The 20,621-nt window shown below is 30.8% G+C and overlaps 1 protein-coding gene across 1 annotated transcript; it reads left to right on the top strand.

Annotated features, from left to right (window-relative positions):
- The first annotated feature begins 2,278 nt into the window (after window positions 1-2,278).
- LOC110416450 (wall-associated receptor kinase 2-like) lies at window positions 2,279-8,811 on the top strand. The gene is made up of 4 exons (XM_089783544.1): window positions 2,279-3,480; window positions 3,772-3,948; window positions 7,318-7,556; window positions 8,776-8,811. Exons 1-4 carry the CDS (start codon window positions 2,610-2,612, stop codon window positions 8,809-8,811), a joined length of 1,323 nt encoding a protein of 440 aa, XP_089639670.1. The 5' UTR covers window positions 2,279-2,609.
- Window positions 8,812-20,621: the final 11,810 nt, after the last annotated feature.

Below are 20,621 nucleotides of genomic sequence, written 5' to 3'. Positions count from 1 at the left end.
AAGGCTATAAAACTGATTCTATATGCCTATATGTTTTTATAAAAGATTGGATATGAATTTGTTATAATTGTTGTTTATGTTGGTGGCTTGAATATTATTGGAACTCCTAAAAAGTTATCAAAAAATGTGAGTTATTTCAAAAAAAAATTGAGATAAAAGACCTTGGAAAAATAAAATTTTGTTTGAATCTTCAAATTGAATGCTTAACAAATGAAATATATGTCCATTAATTAAATTATATAGCAAAAGTGCTAAAATGATTCTATATGGACAAAGTAAATCCATTGAGTTCAACAATGGTTGTAAGGTCACTAGATATGAAAAAATGACCATTTTCGATCTTGTAAGGACGATGAAGAACTTTTTAATCTTGAAATACTATATATTAGTGCAATTAGAGCACTTATGTATTTTGCTAGTACCACACAACTTGGTATATTATTTGCTATAAATTTATTATAATTCTTCTCTAACTTGAAGACATTAGAATGAAATTAAACATATATTGTAATATCTTCGAGGAACAATGGACATGAGCTTATATTACTCAAATATATCAAAATAAAATTTAATTTGTTATGCAAATGCAGAATATTTATTTAATCCACACAAAGCTCAATTCTAGACAAGTTACTTATTTTCATATAGAGGTATGACTATTTTATAGTGTTTTGTAAAACAATCTATAGTTGATACTTCTTTTAACTATGTATAAATTCTAGTTATTCATGAGATAAGTCGTGAATGTATCTTGTTAAGATTTGTAACTTAACATATTTGAAGAACATGTGGCTTGACAACCAAGAAGGTAGTTTCAACAACATTATATGAAGATAATATCGGTTGCATATCACAGTTAAAGAAAGAATACATTGAAAGCGATAGTACAAAACATATTTCATCAAAATTCTTCTTCACTCATAATCTCTAAGAAAATGTAATATTAATGTTCAACAAATTCGTTCAAGTGACAATCTAACAGATTTATTCACCGAAGCCCTTCCTATTGCAATGCTTGAAAAGTTAATACAAAAGATTGAAAATCGTTTTAAAGGTTTTAAATAATGCAGTTATCAGTGGGAATAAAATACAAATTGTACTCTTTTCGTTTATCAAGGTTTTTCCCATTGAGTTTTTCTAGATAAAGTTTTTAATGAAGTAATATTTAAAAAATGTATTCTTGAAAAGTATTATGTACTTTTTTTTCTTCAATCATATTTTTTTTTCCATGAAGCTTTTTCCCAGTAAAGTTTTAATGGAGCATATTTTTAATATAATGGATATTCAAAGGAGAGTATTATGAATATTTTTTTTTAAATTTCTATTTATGTTATATATATCTAAATTGGGATATAGTTTATATTAGACTAAGATTAGGACTTAATTCATCCATCTAATACTTTAGTATTATGTTCATCTAGTAAATTTTATTTAGATAAGGGGTTATTAGTCTATAAATAGATTTTTCATTTCATTTATAAATATACACTTGAACAAAATTTTATTATTATTTTTAAATATTTTTTATATTTATTTTTTTAAATTATATGTCATAACAGAAATAAAATAATAACTATGTCCAAAAGAATAGACTACAAGTTGAATTATGAGCTATCATTGTGGTTCACATTTCTCCTCTGTAGGAAGATTATGGACTGACAGCAGGCTGGGCTTTGCTGTGTTGTTTTTGTTGCTTTGGACTTTCCCGGAGCTTGGCTGATCCGGCCCCAGAGCATCGAGCGGGTCATGGTTAGTTTCTGTCTTTTGTTTTTCCATAATTCAATTGAGACTTTGCGCCCCAGCAGGCAGTTCATAGGTTGACTTTTATTAGTGAGCTAGGTTGAAAGAAAATGTAGGCTACTAACCATGGCAAGAATAAATCAAATGAATATTCATTAATTAGTAACCTTCCGATTGTGTTGATGTTTGCAATTGTTAGCGAACGAGTGTATTAAGTTATAGTTTTGTTAGCTACAAAAACAACTTTGATTGACGAGGCGGCAGCAGCCAACTAAAGACGATCAAAAGAAACAAGAAAATAAAGTCTTATTGATCAGAAGGGTGAAGTAACCAAGGGAGATTACAAAACAGAGGAAACCAACCAAGCTTTGTGAAACGAAACGTCCAGCAATCTCGTCAACTTCATGACGCCAACGTAGACCAAGTTTGATTCATCTGCACCAAGTTTGATTCATCTGCCTGTTGATTTATTTTTGGGTGTAACAATGCTGCACAAACATACTATATAAGCTGTTTGCCGATGAGTCTGCTAGAGGTTATCTCAGATTAAGAAATTTCAAAGTGCATTTTTCTAACCGATGGACAATCTAAATAGAGGCCTAAGTGAAAATGTATGAAATTGTTTCATATCTAATTCGAAGACTCTCTCTCTTGGGTCGTTAACTTCCAAAAGGATATTTCATATGACACAAAAGCCGGCATTATACATACATAGATATGTCTCCAGCATATTCTTTGGTATTGGTAAAAAAAAGGGACTCCTTCTTCCTACTACCACGCGAGAAGATCATTATCTGCAAAAATTACATTAGAACAATTTTAATCCTCTTCAGTCTAATTTTTTGTTAGAGGTTTTGAAGGAGGGGGAAATGGCTACACATAAGAGGCTAGCAGTAGGCACACTGGTATGGTTGGTATTGGCATCAACAGCAACAACAACGGCCAGAGCTCATGTGTTAGCCAAACCGGGGTGCCCTGCCCATTGTGGGAATCTAAGCATCCCATACCCGTTTGGTACAAGGGAAGGCTGTTTTTTAAACGAAAACTTCCGCATCACCTGCAATGATTCAGCCAACTCCTCCACAGCATTTTTAGGTTATACTAATTTTGCTGTTACCAATATCAGCACGGAAGGTCGGTTGCAGATATTGGCCACAGTTGCCCGAGATTGTTACAAAGCTTCAGGGGAGCCTGTGATCCCACGGGTACCATCCTGGTTTCCGTTGTCAATTTTCAACGTCTCTAATACCCGAAACAAGTTTACAGCTATTGGCTGCGACACTTATGCGTACCTTAATGGTTTCGTAGGCAATAAAAGCTACAGCGCCGGGTGTATGTCCCTATGTGATCGCATTGAAGACGTGGTTGATGGATCTTGTGCAGGATTCGGATGTTGCCAGATACAGATTCCGGGCGGGCTGAAAAATATTGATGTGATTGCATATAGCTTTACAAACCATACAAAAGTGTCCGATTTCAACCTTTGCAGCTATGCTTTTGTTGTCGAAGAAAGCCAATTTGAGTTCTCCTCGGATCTTGTTCGATCTATACCAGAAGATTACAGGTTCCCTGTGTCGCTTGATTGGGTAGTAGGCAATGAAACGTGCGAGGAAGCTGAGAATACATTGAATTTCACATGTCATCGGAGTGAGTGTTACGAACCTGGCATAGGTCTGGGCTATCTTTGCAAGTGTTTAGACGGGTATGAAGGGAATCCCTACCTCCCAGATGGCTGCCAAGGTGAGTTTTAATACCTGCTGACACTTTGAAAAGTTTTGAAGATGAACTGGAAAAGAAGAGGAGAGTACACTTTTTGATAAAGAGGCATAACGCTTTTTCAGGTCAACTAACAGCCACAGAACTTAAGACAATACCAACCTTTTTTTCCTCTTCAATTTTGCAGCCTCAACTGATCTGCAATAATAACGCATTCTCCATTCAAAAATTATCCACACATCACTTTTTTTCTTGTTAATCGAAGAAGGGGGTTTATGTTGACTACTAGATTGATGGTACTATCTATTTTAGCAGATATTGATGAGTGCAAGATTTTGCAACCCTGCCACCAAAATGCAGAATGCTATAATTCACCAGGAAGTTTCAAATGTATTTGTAGCGGTGGTTTTGAAGGCGATGGCAAAAAAAATGGAACTGGTTGCAGTTTCGTACATAAAACTAAGGGGTTTCCCCTTGTTAACGTTGTTCTAGGTAAGGACATTACATTATCTTTTTCTGAAAAATTAATGATTGATTTATATTATTTAATTTATTTTTTACATTTTATCAAATTTAGATTAAGTTGATTTGATCTTTGATAAAGAGACAATATTATAGTCCACAATATGATCTAGTAAAGTAGGCTAACCTCTATTAATGTCATATGTGGTTTAGTGTAAACTTGTGTAGGAGACCTTAAATCTTATGATGGGTGGGATTAGAGAGTCATTGTATAAAGATATGACTAAGTCTCCTCTTTAGTCTATAGAAAACATTAAGAATCTCTCTCATTGGAGAGTTATAGATCAAGGAAGATGAGGAATGCACTTAATTCAACAGTTAATATATATTTTTTTATAAGTAATTCGATAGTTAATTTGGTTAGTATTATTTCTACTATCAAATCATGCATTAAGAATCAAGTATGCTTTTGTATTTTAAATTTCTACTATGGTAAATTTTAAGTATATTAGTTATACATAAAGTTAACAATTGGTATCAAAATATATAACTTATATAATTAGGGTTTAGAACCCTAATGAATTTTTTAGAAATGTTAGCTCAATAATAATATAAAAATATCCAAAAAGGGGTGAATTAGATATCTAAAAATTCTTTTCCTCAAATCAAATTTCCAATGAAGGCAAGTTAAAAACAATTTTTACAAATTTGTTTTTCTATCAAAATGTGTCAAAACTAAATTGAAGGGTAAATTAAGGAATAAACAAAATAAGAACAAATTTTCAAAACTCTTCAAAGGAAAGTGAAATGCACAAATCCTGTTGAGCTTTTCTTTAGGACTTTTTCTGTGCTCAGGCCATTGTCTATCTTAATGGTAGGTGTGTCTAACAATTGTACAAGCTTTTTTTGCCCAAACTAAATTTGCTTATGCTATGGGAGTCTTATATGACCCAAGATGGTTGTGAGGCTAATAAATTTGCTTTTAAAGAAAAAAAAGAAAAAATTTTCAAAACTCTTCAAAGTAAAGTAAAATGCACAAGTATAAATAGTGAAGAGTAAAAAGAAAATGTAAAAGAAATTTGTAGAGGTTCAGCCCTTCCTTGGTGCCTGAGTTCTCTTGCTTAGCAAGCTAAGGAGTTTACTACATTATTGAATAAATACAATACAATGTCTTTTAAAGGTTTAAGGATAACCTTTATCTTTTCAAGGTTAAAGCACATCTATTACCTTTTCAAGGTTCCAGCACAACTTTTAAATACTATCTTTTGAAGACTAAGGTATAACCTCTATGCCTTTTAAGGATAGAGAACAACCTCTACATACCACCTTTTGAAGGCTAAGGTATAGTTTTTTTCTCTTTTACAAGATTGAAGCAAGTATACGTCTCGAAGGTGGGTTTTGCTAAGTAAATAGAAGGTTATAAGTGTTTGAATGATACAAAGATGTGCATGAATGATATGAATGGAAGTACAAATAATTTGTAGCATAAGGATAGCTTCAATGCTATGTGAAGGAATGTGAATAGCTTTCTCTAACTTGGTTTCTCTTTTTTTTTTTTCATAAGATTTGATACTTGAGTATTTGATGTTTTTCTTCACTCTTCTTACCTTCTACATATGTTGAAAAAGTTCTTTTTATAGTTGGAGAAGTTTTAAAGCTGTTGGAGAAGGTTTAGTGAGGAAATTAATAGTTTTTCTTTTAATTTTAGTGTCTATTGGCTCATTTTGGACTTCAAGTATCGAAAGTTTTCACTAGGTATCAATACATTTGGTCTAAGTATCAACACTTTTGAGATAGAAATCCATATCTAGCATCCAAAAGCATTCTGTGTAAAATGTATCGATACCCAATACCAAGTTTTCTATATTTATAGCTTAAAACATAAAAAATGCTTCTTTTTGAATCCAATTTGATGCCAAATACTTGGACATTTCAAAAGCAAATGCAAAGTTGTTTAAAACTTATTTAAACAAGTTCAAAACCTATTCAAACAAGTTCAAAACTCATTCAAGCAATTTCAAAACTCATTCATACAATTTTGAAACTTTTCACATGGAAATACTTAAGCACTTGCATCTAAGTATTTGGTTCATTGGATAGTACATTATCCCCCTGCTTAAAGAGCAGGGTTTGATCCCTTCTCCCCCAATTATAAAAAAAAAACACTTAGGCACTTCAAAAGCAAATATACAAGAGTTTTTAACATTAATAAATTAAGTTCAAAAACTCATTCAAACAACTTCAAAAATCATTCAAATAAGCTCAAAGATCATTCAAACAATTTTAATCATTTTTTTCATTTCAAAACTATAATCATTTTAAATCTAATAAAACTAATAGAATTATATATTGATTGCATTAATCATGCATGACTACATGTAAAGTTCTTGTGTGATTTTTAAATTTGTGTAATTATATCATTAAAATTCATAATTCCCTTATGCATAATACAATTGATTGATGATTTATTATTGGTAATACAATGGATTTGTAAAATTAAAACAATGTAATTGATTGAAATTATGTATGAGAAATTGGATCTTTCAAGAGTTGTAGGTTTTAATAATTTTAAGCTAAGAAAATAACTTAATTATATGTATCTTTTGTTAAATCACCTTGAGATTATTATTTTTAATGAGTTAAGATTGTTATTGAGGTCTTAAAATTTGATTAAACCTATCGATTTCATCAAAAAAGGTGTCGCAATGTAAGAATTTTATATTCGTCGGTTTGGTCTTTGATGTAGAACATCTAGCAAATAATATCTTAAAGCACGCTGAGTAGCAGAAACCAAAACAAAAGCCCAAAAATCATAAATGGACATATTCATAGTTTTAATATTTGCTTTATTTAGTTAGGAATCTTACATAAGAATTATAGGTATAATAGAATTTCTTTTTTATTTAATTTAATTGTATTAGGACTTTAGGATAGTCATGTTCTAATTACGAATAAAACATTCATTTTATTTAAATCTCTTGTTAACTATTCTAGTTGTACTAGACAATCAGAGGTAGAGATTTGTTAGAACTTGGGCCTATAATACTATAAATAGGGCCCTTAGGCTTAGTTTTTGAATCATCGAATAATATTACTAGGTTATACTCCCAAGCATGAGTTTAAATTTTCAATATTTGAAACTTGGTTATTAACCTTAAAAGCATAGTTAGGAGCTAGCCTTTATTTCCATGCTAACTCGCTACGTCAGTTAGTAGCAGAGTAGAGAAAACTCATCCAATCTAATGGCAAGTGACCTAGTTATAGTAGGCAGCGGTTCTCATGACGAAGATCAGGGAATTGAGACCTTACAAACTATAGTGCAAGATCAAGAAGTGACGATCAGGGCTTTGGAGCAACTAATGGATCTCAGATTCCAGCGTTTGGAATGATGTTTTGAAGAAATTACAGATCGACTTGATGCTTTAGGCGTAGATGCCAATAGAAATAGGAATGATGAGAGGCCATGTATTGAAAATGGTGTAGCTCTTGGACAACCTACCGGTAGAACTGTTCCTACAAACAAGCATAGACAATTGGTCTATATGGAAGATTCAGAAGAGGAAGATGATTATGTTGCAAAAAAATATGTTGGATATAATGATTATTGTGACAGAGATACTCACGATTTCATATTAAAGGTAGATATTCCTTGCTTTAATGGGAGTCAGAATATTAAAAATTTGTTAGATTGGATTGCGAAAAAAGAAAGATTTTTCAAATATATGAAAATTCCAAAAAGAAAAAGGGTAAGACTTACCTCTTGTAGATTGAAAGGTGGGGCTCCTGCATGGTGGGAAAGGTTCCAATTTAGAAGGAATAGTGATGGGAAAGCACTAGTTAAAACTTAGTATAGGATAAAGTAGTTGTTATAGAAATATTTTCTTCCTTCTAATTATGAGCAAATTTTATTCCAGCAATACCAAAAGTGCCATCAAGGTCAGAAAATTGTACATGAATATACTATAGAATTTATGAGACTAGCAGAGCGGAATGACCTAAGGGAGATTGAAGGGCAATAGGTTGCTAGGTATTTAAAAGGGTAGAAGCCAATTAGCAGAGACAAGATAGGGGTATAGGTATTATGAAATTTATTTAAAGCATAAAATATTACCTTAAAGGCTGAACTAATGCTGCGAGAAAAAAATAGACTTGATTATTCTTGTAAAAGTTACATCGGGGATAATTATAGAGCATCTAATGACAAGAATAAATCAGTTAATGAAAATTTTGCACGTAATGATAGGTACAAGGAAGAAAGGGTAGTTGGAAAGTAGAAAGTGATAGATGCGAAAGAAAGGCATAAAGCTACAAATCCCTAAGCTAAACCAAATGCAGGAAAGTGTTTAAAATGCAATCAACCTAGTCATAGATCTAGTGATTGTCCTCTTAGGAAAGTAGTCCATATGGTGGAATGAGAAAAAGATGATGATAAGATTTGTTGTGGTCCAAATGGGGATAATGATGAGTATAAGGATGACGATGATGGCCAAAACTATGTGGTGAGAATAATGATGTTGTCTCTAAAATAAAAAGATAGTACTCAACGAAATCAATTATTTCGAACCAGGTTCACCATCACTAATCATTTATTTGACGTGATTATTGATAGTGGTAGTTACAAAAATATTATTGGTAAGGATGTTGTGGAAAGTTTGGGATTTAAAGTAGAGAAACACCCTAATCCATACACTATTGGCTGGATTAAGGCAACATAGAAGATTTATGTAACAGAACGATGTAAGGTGCCTTTTTTCATTAGTAAATACAGGGATGAGGCATATTTTGATATTGTGGATATGGTGGATATGGATGCTTGTCACCTGTTTTTTGATAAACATTGGCAATTTGATGTTGCAGCGTAACATGATGGAAGAGAAAGCACTTATAAATTAGAAAAAGATGACATAAAGTTTTTTTTACTAATAAAAGGAAGTGCCCATACCAAAGCTTTTAAAATGGAGGGGCGTACTTCATTACCCTTACTTATTCAGAGAATGAGATAGAGAATGCTTTCAAGGAGTCAAAAAAGGTACACGCTCTGATTGTGAAATGGGTGTTGTCAATTGAAGAGATCAGAAAACAGTAGAATATCCAAAAAAAAATCAAACCGTTACTAGTAGATTTCAGTAAGGTGATGCTAGAAAATTTACCTAATGGTTTATCGCCCATAAGAGATATTCAACACCATATTGACTTGATTCCTACTGTTAGTTTGCCAAACTTGACTTATTACAAGATAAGCCCAAAGGAGAGCGAGATTCTCAAGGAGAAAGTGGAGGAATTATTGCATAAAAGATATATCCAAGAGAGTATAAGCCCATGTGCAGTTCCTGCCTTATTAACCCAAAGAAAGATAAGAGTTGGAGGATGTGTGTGGATAGCTGAGCCATTAACAAAATTACTATTGAATACAAGTTCCCAATTCCTAAGCTAGATGACATACTTGATCGGTTACATGGGGCTAAGGTGTTCACAAAAATTCATCTTCATAGTAGATACCACCAGATTTGAATTAGACCTGAGGATGAGTGGAAGATAGCTTTTGAGATAAAGGAAGGGTTGTATGAATGTCTTGTGATGCCATTCGGTTGACCAACGTGCATAGTACCTTTATGCGATTGATGAATCAGGTATTGAAACCTTTTATTGGAAACTTCATGGTGGTTTATTTTGATGATATTTTGATTTATAGTAGATCAAAAGAGGAGCATCTTTTGTACTTGTGCAAAGTATTAACGATCTTATAGAAAAATAAGTTGTACGTGGACTTGAAGAAGTACAACTTTATCATAAATAAGTTATTATTCCTAGGCTATATAGCTAGTGCAGATGGAATTCAGGTGGATGAAGAGAAGATTCGAGCTATTAGAGAATGCCCTACCCCAAAAAAAATAACGAAGTCAGAAGTTTTCATGGGATGACAACATTCTATACGTGTTTTATCAAAAATTTCAGTAGTATTACAGTATCTATTATAGAGTGCCTGAAGAAAAGGAAGTTCTAGTGGGGAAAAGAAGCTACAACCAATTTCGTTTTGCTAAAGGAAAAGCTATGTACCATTCCTGTTTTAGCATTACTAGATTTTGATACATTATTTGAAGTTGAATGTGATGCTAATGGTGTGGGAATAGGAGCTGTTCTTTCACAAAAGAAGAAACCAGTAGCTTATTTTAGTGAGAAGCTCAATGATGCAAGGCGTAAGTGGACCACGTATGATAAAGAATTTTATTCTATTGTGCATGCTTTAAAGAATTGGGAGCATCACTTGTTTGGGTGAGAATTTGTTTTATACTCAAATCATGAGGCATTGAAGTACTTGAATAGTCAATAATGGATCAGGAAAGGCATACATGCCAGGTGGTCTCAGTTTCTGTAAAAGTTTCCTTTCAAGCTAAAGCACAAGGTTGGCGTATAGAATAAAGTAACAGATGCATTGAGTAGACATGCAGATCTGGTGGTGACAATGAGACAATAAGTTTTAGGTTTTGATACAGTCAAGGAATTATATCATACAGATAAGGATTTTCATGATACATGAGAAAAGTGTATCATAAATCAACCTATTAAGGATTTTTACATTCATGATGGTTTTTTAATGCTAGACAACCAGATTTGCATTCCTTGATCTTTATTGAGAGAAAAGTTGATTAGAGACTTGCATAGTGGAAGTCTTATTGGTCATTAAGGCCGACATAAAGTGATTGCTGCTATTGGAGAAAGATATTATTGGCCACACCTGAAAAGGGATGCAACAAGATTTGTGTAGTGATGTTACATATGCCAAATTGTAAAAAGATAGTCCTAAATATTAGTTTGTACATGCCTTTATTTATTCCAAAAAATATTTAGGAGGATTTATCTATGGATTTTGTGCTTGGTTTGCCTCGAACTTAAAAGGGGATGGATTTTGTTTTTGTTATTGTGGATAGGTTTTCTAAAATGGTGCACTTTATCCCTTACAAGAAGACTTCAAATGCAAGTGGAATAGCCAAATTGTTTTTCAAGGAGGTTGCTTGTCTACATGGTGTGTCTAAAACCATTACTTCAGATCGAGACAGCAAGTTTCTTGGTTATTTTTGGAGGACTTTGTGGAATATGTTTGATTCATCCTTGAATTATTGTAGCACAGCTCATCCACAAATCGATGGCCAAACTGAATTGGTGAACAAAACCCTTGGTAATCTGATTCGTAGTATTTGTGGTGATAGTCCGAAGCAATGAGACTTCGCGTTGGCATAAGCAGAGTTTGCTTATAATAGTGATGTTCATAGTGCCACAAGAAAATCTCCATTTTTTATTGTGTTCACAAAGTGACCATAGCATGCTCTTGACTTGGTTGAGTTGCTTAAAGTTCCTGGATTTAATGTAGCTACAGCATATATGGCTAATCAGTTGTAAGATGTTCAAGTAAAGGTGAAACAGAAATTAGAGCAAGCTAATGCCAAGCACAAGAAAGTTGCTGATCTATTTCGTAAAAAGCAGATTTTTGAAGTGAGAGATCCGATGATGGTGTTTCTGCGAAAAGAAAGGTTTCTACTAAGGACTTATAGTAAGTTACAGCCTAAGAAGTACAGACCATACTAGATTTTGAATAAGATCAATGACAATGCATATCTTGTGGATCTACCAACATAATAGGAATTTCTAAAACATTCAACGTGACGGCTATTTACCCATTTCATTTATTAGATGAACCCTAGTATCGAAATATACAAGTTAACTTGAGGTTGAGTTTTTCTCAATAGGAGGGGACTGACGTAGAACGTCTAGCAAACAATATCTTAGAGCAGGCTGAGTGTCCGAAACCAAAACAAAAGCCCAAAAGTCATAAATGGGCATATTCATAATTTTAATATTTTTTATTTAGTTAGAAGTCTTACATAGAAATTATAGGTACAATAGAATTTTTTTTTATTTAATTTACTTGTATTAAGACTTTAGGATAGTCATATTCTAATTAGGAATAAAATATTTATTCTATTTAAATATCTGATTAACTATTCTAGTTGTACTAGACAACCAACAGTAGAGTTTTGTTATGACTTAGGCTTATAATACAATAAATAAGACCCTTAGGCTTAGTTTTTGAATCATCAAATAATATTAATAAGTTCTTCTCTCAAACCTAAGTTTAAAGTTTCAATATTTGAAACTTAGTTATTAACCTTAAAGGCATAGTCAAGAGCTAGCCTTTATTTCCATGCTAACTCACTGCATCAATCTTTAAATTTGGTTTAAAATTGATTCAATTAATGTGTTTTAATTTGAATTAATAGACAAGAATAAAGTTAATTTCATTTTGGATTTATTTAATGAAGTAAACGAGTCAAAATTGAAAGAATGTAAAGCTCAAAATCAAGCTTTAATGGCAAAAAATTAACAGACCCAAATTGCTTATGAAATTCGAAACAATACATTGATTAATCTCGATTTAACTTGTTTTAATGGATTTTTTTAGTACATGGGTCTCATAGAATAATTCTTTACTCAAATTTTGGATGGGTTTAATTTGATTAAAGTTGCTTTAAAACCCAAGAATTAGAGAGGAAAAACCAAATCAAACTTGAATGGTCAAATTTGCTCTAGTTAGGTCAGATGTTGACCGGGATGGAAAAAGACAACAGCCACTCTCAGGGTCAGATCATAGTCTTGAACATATTTTTAGTTCATTTTCTAACGGTTTAAACCCATTCTTCTAATGCTGCCTATTAGTGCTACTTTTATGATTTTTTTGTGAATGTTTATTATTTATTTATTATGTATATTTAATTTATTATTTTGAATATTTTGGTGAGGAAGTTTTGCAATTCATGTGATTGAAAAATAATATGGATATTTTGTAGTTTAATGATAGCATGTACTCTTCACAGATAATTTGTGTATTTTATAAACTCTCGAGAAAAAGGTACACAGTTTCATAACTAAAACCTTATGAAGTTATATTCTCAATGCAATAATTTGTTTGGTGACATTAGGACAGATGTAACGACTAATATCTCATAACGGTATGACACATGTGTAGGTATGATTTTGGAGCATGGTGCCCCATGCTCATTAATTTAATAATTAACAAATAAATCATACTATAAAATTTGTATGGACAATATAAAGAAATATCTTGTTATAGGAAAAGTTTCATTATACTAGAGTAGTCAATTGGCTAGTGTTGTGGAATTATCATTTCCATATGGTTTAGAGTTCTTTCTAGTTTTAGTGTGCATTCATTTTCTTAAAGGTGGTTTTGTATGTTAAAATTAGTGTGTAGCACATAAAAACATGCGTGTGGGAATTGCTAGCTCTATTATTTTATTCACCTAAAGGTGTTAAGTTGCAAAGGTTGTATTAAATTTTCATAACCCGCTTTTGTGTGAAAGGGTTCCTAATTACATGTCATGCATTCAACCTATATGAGTTAATATGATGATATGAATGGACTCTTTGGTTATAGCCATTTAAGGTTTTATAATATTTGAATTACCCTATTTATTCTAATTAAGTTGCATTATTTAAATTTTCAGTCACCTTTTTTGTCAATAATAATATTGCCACCATTGAGATTTTGGATAAGTCAAACTTTAAGAATTAGAAAAGTGTGTGGGGTTTGCCATTTAGATAATAAATATAGATCTAGTTATGAGTGTAGATAAGCCAGTAGAATATATTGTTCAAAGTTTTGAGAATGATAGGAGAGCATTTAAGGCATAAAAGAGATCCAATAAATTTTGTCTGATGATTATTAAGAGATCCATTCTTGTACACATTTTAAGTATTTTAATTCCACTAATGCAAAGGAGTTCTTAACTATAATAGCACAGAGGTATAAAGTGTCATCAACTGCTGAAATTAGCACTTTTTTTAAAAGACTTTATTTTATGAGTTATGATGAGAAGAGTTTCCACTAACTCTAATATTCCTAAACAAGTTAAAGATAAAAGAAGAAATCAAGTCAATATGTCAATATAAGAGATTTAGAAGTTGTCCTTGAGAAGAAACTTAAACGTTTCTTTTGCAAGAAGATGATCAAACTTAAGAAATAAGCTTGTCTCTAATATAAAACTTGGTTAGAGGAACGTTAGTATAAAGGTAACTTCCTGGTTCTTGTTATACATGAATCCAATTTAATTGAAGTCCAACCTAGTTCTTGGTGGCTAGATAGTGATGTTGCTCTATAAGGATTAATAAGTAAGAAAAAGTTGTATAAGGAAGAGTCTCAGCTTATAGGTGACAATAATGTAGAGGTGGAAATTGAGCTTGTAAGAATACTTTGCTTGAATTTAAGCAATGGTCGTACACTTTAATTTAAAAACACTTCTATGTACTATCATTTGAATGGAATTTAATTTCTTTTTCCATGTTAGACAGTGTTGATTATGTTTTTGAATAAAGAATTCAATTATTTAAATAATTACTAATTCAAAATTTATTAACTAATGTCTTTGTCTCATGGAATATATAGAATGTGTTTATATCCTATATAGATATATATAATACATATTTATTATATATATATATATTATGTGTGTGTGTGTGTGTGTGTGGCACCTCATCTTATGTTGAAATAGTTGCTAAAAGACCTTACATAAAAGAAACGACTTCGATTTTAGGGTAGAAAGGTTAATAAAGGATAAGATTTTGTAGGCGTAAATTAACCAAGTGAGAGGGAGAGAGATACAACTCAAGTCTTGACTAATTTTTTTTTTTTTTGGATTTGGGGAAAGGGGAATTTGAATTTTGCTTTTTAGGTAGGGAGATCATGCATCAATTAATAGACTAAATGCTCAAGTGATATAACTGATTAATATTTATTTACATTGACATAAGTGGATCTTATACATCTATTACTAGGGATGTCAACGGATAGCGTACCCGTTAACTTTGAGGTACTCGAACCTAAATCTAATTAATAAGTAAGGTACCTGAACCCTACAATTACCTAAATATTTTTAAAATTTACTATCCGAATCTGAACCCTACAACTACGCAAATATTTTTATAATTTATTATCCGAACCTAACCCTTATTGCTATCCCATTACTCAGTAATTACCAGAACCCATTTCAAAACCTTGTTAAGTAAAAAAATATTATACTCTTCATGGATAACTAATCACTCGAACTCGAATTTGTATATAATAATAAATTATATTCTACATCCATACAATTTACCAATAATTAAATTTATAAATCAAACAAGCAATAAAATTTCAATTTAAATAATCAAAAACTAATATCTTAAACAACAACTTGAATAACTGAAAACAAATATCTCAAACAACTTATAAGTTATAGTTATTATTTCTATTATGTTCTTATTGGTACATATAATCAAAGGTTGTAAATAGTTATTATCACTTAATAGCAATATTGTGATTTGTTCTATTAATGTAAGCAAAAATGTAACATTCTAAGTTATAATTTTTGTAAATTACAAGTTTTGTTTTTATAGTAATGATAACTAACAAATTATTTTAACATAATAAGAATATAGTAATACTGATATATAAATTAAATATATTAATATTATAATCTATTCATATAACACATTAGTACGTAGGATATAGGCGTAGTGATTATTATTAAATATAACCTATTTAATATGTTAATAAGTATATAGTAGATAATAATGTTTATATATACATTAAATATATTAATATTTATAACCTATTTTTATGTAGCATATAGGTTTACATAGGCAAAACTATACTATATACTATAGATGTAATATTTATTAATCAAATATTAATATTAACATATAACTTGTATATGCACTTGAGCATTTGGTTTATTAGTTGGTGCATTATTCCCTTGCCTAAAGAGCAAGGTTCGAATCCCCTCGCCCCCAATTATATAAAAAAAAACATATAACTTGCATCTATTTAAAAAAACATATAACTTATATCATTTAAAATATATAACTTATAATTACATGTTCCATGACTTTAACACGTAATCATATTATTTATGTTTTAAATTTTGAAAAGGTAAATACCTATTTTACTTAATACAAGTATAATTGATTGCTATATTTAATCATAACACTTTGGAATATATATATAATAGTAATTATATTCCTTGTAATATGACATTATTTAAACATAACTAATATTTTAATAGTTTTATTATTTAAATATATTAATGAAATATCATTAATAATTTGACTAATCATAATATATTATAAATGAAAAGTTTGATTCCTAACATCAATAAAATTTTACATATTCAATTATCTATTATATACTATATAACACATAATCGGGTTTAGGTATTGGGGATCCAAAGGGTGTTACCTAAACGTTACCCTGAACCTGATACGAGTAATAAAATTACTAGCCGAACTCGTCTCAAAACTAAATATAAGGTACCTTAACCTTATATAATTGAATCAGGCACCTGTGGGTATCTTGTTACACAGTACCCATAGCCATTCTTACAACTACTATGGATATTTTGCGATGTTTATTGATGAATTTTCTCATTATGGTTATTTGTTCTTAATTAAAGAAATATTTGAAACCATTGATAAATTCAAAATTTTTAAGACTAAAGTTTAGAAATAGTTGAGAAAAACACTAAAATTGCTAGATCTAATAAGGGTAGTGCATATGTTGGCAAGTATGACATAATAGGATAAGAAAAGAGTCTATTTGTCAAATACTTAGAAAGGTGTGGAATAATGCCCAATACATTATGCTTGGTAGTCCTAACACAAATGGTGTGACTAAAAGATAGAATTGCACCTTAAAGGATATGATGAACAATGTGGTGAATGAGGCTATAATTTACCATAATTTTGTAATGAAAAGCAATGAAAATAGATTTGTGTATCTTAAATAAAATCCCTAACAAATCTATATCTAAAACCTTATTCAAATTGTGAATGGGATGAGAACCTATTCTTAATCACTTACATTTTTAGGGACGTCCTTCAGAAGTACATCTTTATGATCCATTAAAACTAAGATACAATATTGTTCCATTTATTGATACTTTATTGGGTACATAAATCATTACATGGGTTATAAATTTTATTACTCAAGTGGAGGTGGTAAAATTGTTGAGGTAAAATAACTATGTTTTTGAAGTTAGATATGATTGATATTAGTTACTCTTCATATAGAGGTAGAGGAGATTATACTAAGACTTAAGTATTTATATACCTATATAGAAGGATCTATGGCACATACATGAGTTGGGGAATAAGAACAAGTTCAACTATTTCCTAATGAGGTCTTTTAATACCAGAATGTTGTGGAAAATGTGCCATAAAGAAAATCTATAAAAGTAAGAAAGCTTGCTAGTTCTTCATACATTTATTAATTTTATCTCTGAGAAAAAGATTATGATTGGTCATCTAGTTGATTTAATAACTTCCTAAAAGCTGTTTCTAGTCTTCAATCAAACTTGTGGTGGGATGCAATGAGTGATAAGATGCATTCTATATGAAATAATGATGTGTGGTAGCTTGTTGAGATAATTGAGGGTCATAAACCCAATGATTGTAAATGGGTATACAAGATCAAGAAAGATTCTAAAGAGAAGATCGATAAGTATAAAGTCAAACTAGATGTTATAAGTTTTACTTAAAGAGAATGTACTGATTACAATGAACGATTTTCTCCTATATCTTATAAGGATGTTACTTTTAGAGTAATTATTACAGTAGTAGCTAATAAAGATTTAAAGTTAGACCAGATGGATGTTAAAATTGTCTTTTTAAATGGGAATCATGTTGAAGAGGCCTATATGTTGTAGCCTAAAGGTTTTAAAAGGATGATAAAAATCATCTTGTGTGTAAACTCAAAAAGTCTATTTATAAACTCAAACAAGCTTCTCATCAATGTTATCTTAAATTTAATGAAGTAGTCACCTCTTTTGATTTTGTTAAGAAAAAGGCAAACCAATGCATATATCTCAATATTACAAGAGCTAGATTATCTTTCTTATTTTATATGTTGATGATATGTTGTTTGCTAGTAGGCTTTAAGTAGTTTGACATGAAAGATCTTGAAGAAGCATCTGATGTGCTTCGGATTGAAATCCATAAAGATAGATCTCATCATTTGTTGGGACTCTCTTAAAGTGCATGTGTTATTTGTTTCTTAGATAAATTTTCATGCTTGATAGCAAAGATGAAGAAGTGTTAGTTGTCAAAGGTGATAAATTGAACTTGACACAATGTCTTAAAATGCTGTTGAGAGGGACTTTATGAAACTAGTGCCATATACTAATGTAGTGGGAAACCTGATACATGCTAAGGTGTGCACAAGAGTTGACATTGCTTTTGCATTGAGTCTTTTAGGTAGACATTTATCTTATCCTGGTAGAGATCATTAAGAAGTTGCAAAGGAAGTGATGAGATACTTGAAGTGGATTGAGGATTATATGTTAACTTACCAAAAGATTGAAGATCTTAAGCTGATGGTTAACATGGGCTATGACTTTGCTAGTTATTTAGATGGTAGGAGGTTCATTTTAGGATACATTTTGATATTACAAGTTGTCCAATATCTCGAAAAAGTATAAAGTAAAAAACTTGTGATCTCATCCACTATACAAGTGGAATTTGTAGCATGCTCTGGAGCAACTACATAGGTTGCCTAGTTAACAAATCCCATTATAGAATTGTTGGTGGTTGACTTTATTACAAAGATCGATATAGTCATAACGTGATAACATTGTAGCAGTTTTGTTCACCAATAACAATAAGGATATAAAAAAAGCTAAGCATATGAGGATAAAATATTTGACAATTAAAAAACTTGTGAAAACAATGTGACATTTCAATAAAACATATTGGACTAATGACATTATATGTAATCCTTTGACCAAGAGACTACACTCTGTCACTTTCAAGAAAAATGTTTATGACATGGATATTGTATACATTTTTTATGTACTTGGTTAGTGGAAAGATTTGACATTGTTTTTTGCTTTGTACTTAGATTGTTTGGAGCACATCTTTGATGATGTATTTGCATTTAGTATTAATAATGATTATTCAGTCATAAAGCATGTGCGTATGCATATATATATATATATTGCGTATTTGAAGACTTAAGATGTGTGTTAGTTTTAAGCATCAATTGAGGTACAAATTGATAGCCTTAACGGTACGTCTTTGACACAAAGTATATCTAGAGATATTTAAGGAAAAACATATATGTTTATTAAACATTTCTCTTACAAGTTAGTGCTACATACAATAGAAAATAAGTGACTGACAAATAAATATAACACATGAAATAGATGAATAGGATTGGGTGGTATATGTGATTATAGTTGGTTCTATATCTTTAAAGAAGTAATTACTACTATTTTTGATATCACAAAATTTTGTTGGAAAGAATTGTGTTTGGAGTAGTCTCAAACTCAATTTGTTTTTATATTGGGCATAAAAGCTTTCAATGTCTTAGTTTAAGAGTTGATTTTAAGAAAATTTATTTTTCAAAACTTAAATTTAAATAATATAGTCCAAGTGAAAGATTGTTAGATTTTCTTGAATAATTAAAGTGTAGACTTAAATTATTTAATTTAATTTTCCTTTTCTCAAAATTAGGCTAAGGTAATTTTGTTTTGATAACAGACAATATTACAGTCCATAATATGATTCAATAAAGTGAATTAGACTCTAATGTTATATGTGAGCTTACTAGTGTGGGCCTTTATGGTAAACCCTATATACTATAATGTGTGACACTAAAACTTTACTACATAAAGGTATAGTTAGGTCTTTTCTCCAATTTACAGAAAACATTAAGAATTTCACTCATTTGAGAGTTACAGATCAAGGAAGAGGAAATTTTAATGCACTAAATCTCAACAATTAATCTGTTTGATATTTTTTTCATTGTCAAATCATGAATCAAGAATCAGTTAGGTTTTTGTGTTTTAAATTCCTGTTATAGTGGCTGAGCAAAAAAAAAATCTTGTTATAGTGAGTTTTGAATTAAGTTTAAATTAATTATACATATAGTTTAACACATTACTCCATATCAAAATTTTGTGCTATCAGTTCATGTAGGCAGTTATGGTTATATAGGGACCATAAGGAGGAAAAGGGTGTGGGGAGAAGAGATGAAACTTAAGTGTGCAATTTTAGTTTGAGGATTTCAAATAAATTCTGGTCTTTGGAACGAGACTTTAGGTTATAAACACTGCACATACTTATTATCAGCAAAAAGATTAAAGCCTGATGTTTGGGGCAATACAAAATTTCAAGCATTTGAGTTGGGAAAAAGATAATTATAAAAGCAAATGAAAAATGTGCATTTTTCCAAAAACCAGTTTAGGGTTGAAACGGCTAGAGTTGGCAATTGAGCCATTAAATTTAACAATTGAAAAAGTACCCAATAAGCATATTAGACAGAGATAAGAATTTTGTGTTTAGACCTTCAAAGCTGAGCCCTAAAGACTCAATTTCGCAGTTTAATTGTCATTTCAAAGTTGCAATAATTTATTATTGTTATTTTTTCACTTTCATGGTGAACAGGGGCCAGCATAAGCATTTTAGTGCTAGTATTGAGCCTTTCATGGATATATTGGGGACTTTGGCAAAGAAAGCTCATCAGACAGAGAGAAAACTTCTTCCAACGGAACGGTGGAATTATTTTACAACAAGAACTTTCAAAGCATAAAGGAACTGTAGCAGCCAAAATATTCACAGCCGAAGAGCTCAAGAAGGCAACAAACAACTACCATGAAAGT

This window comes from Theobroma umbraticum, unplaced genomic scaffold (genome assembly GCF_002168275.2).
Source record: "Theobroma umbraticum cultivar Fairchild unplaced genomic scaffold, ASM216827v3 scaffold_51.0, whole genome shotgun sequence".
NCBI lineage: Eukaryota > Viridiplantae > Streptophyta > Magnoliopsida > Malvales > Malvaceae > Theobroma > Theobroma umbraticum.
This window is presented reverse-complemented; position numbering and strand designations above follow the sequence as displayed.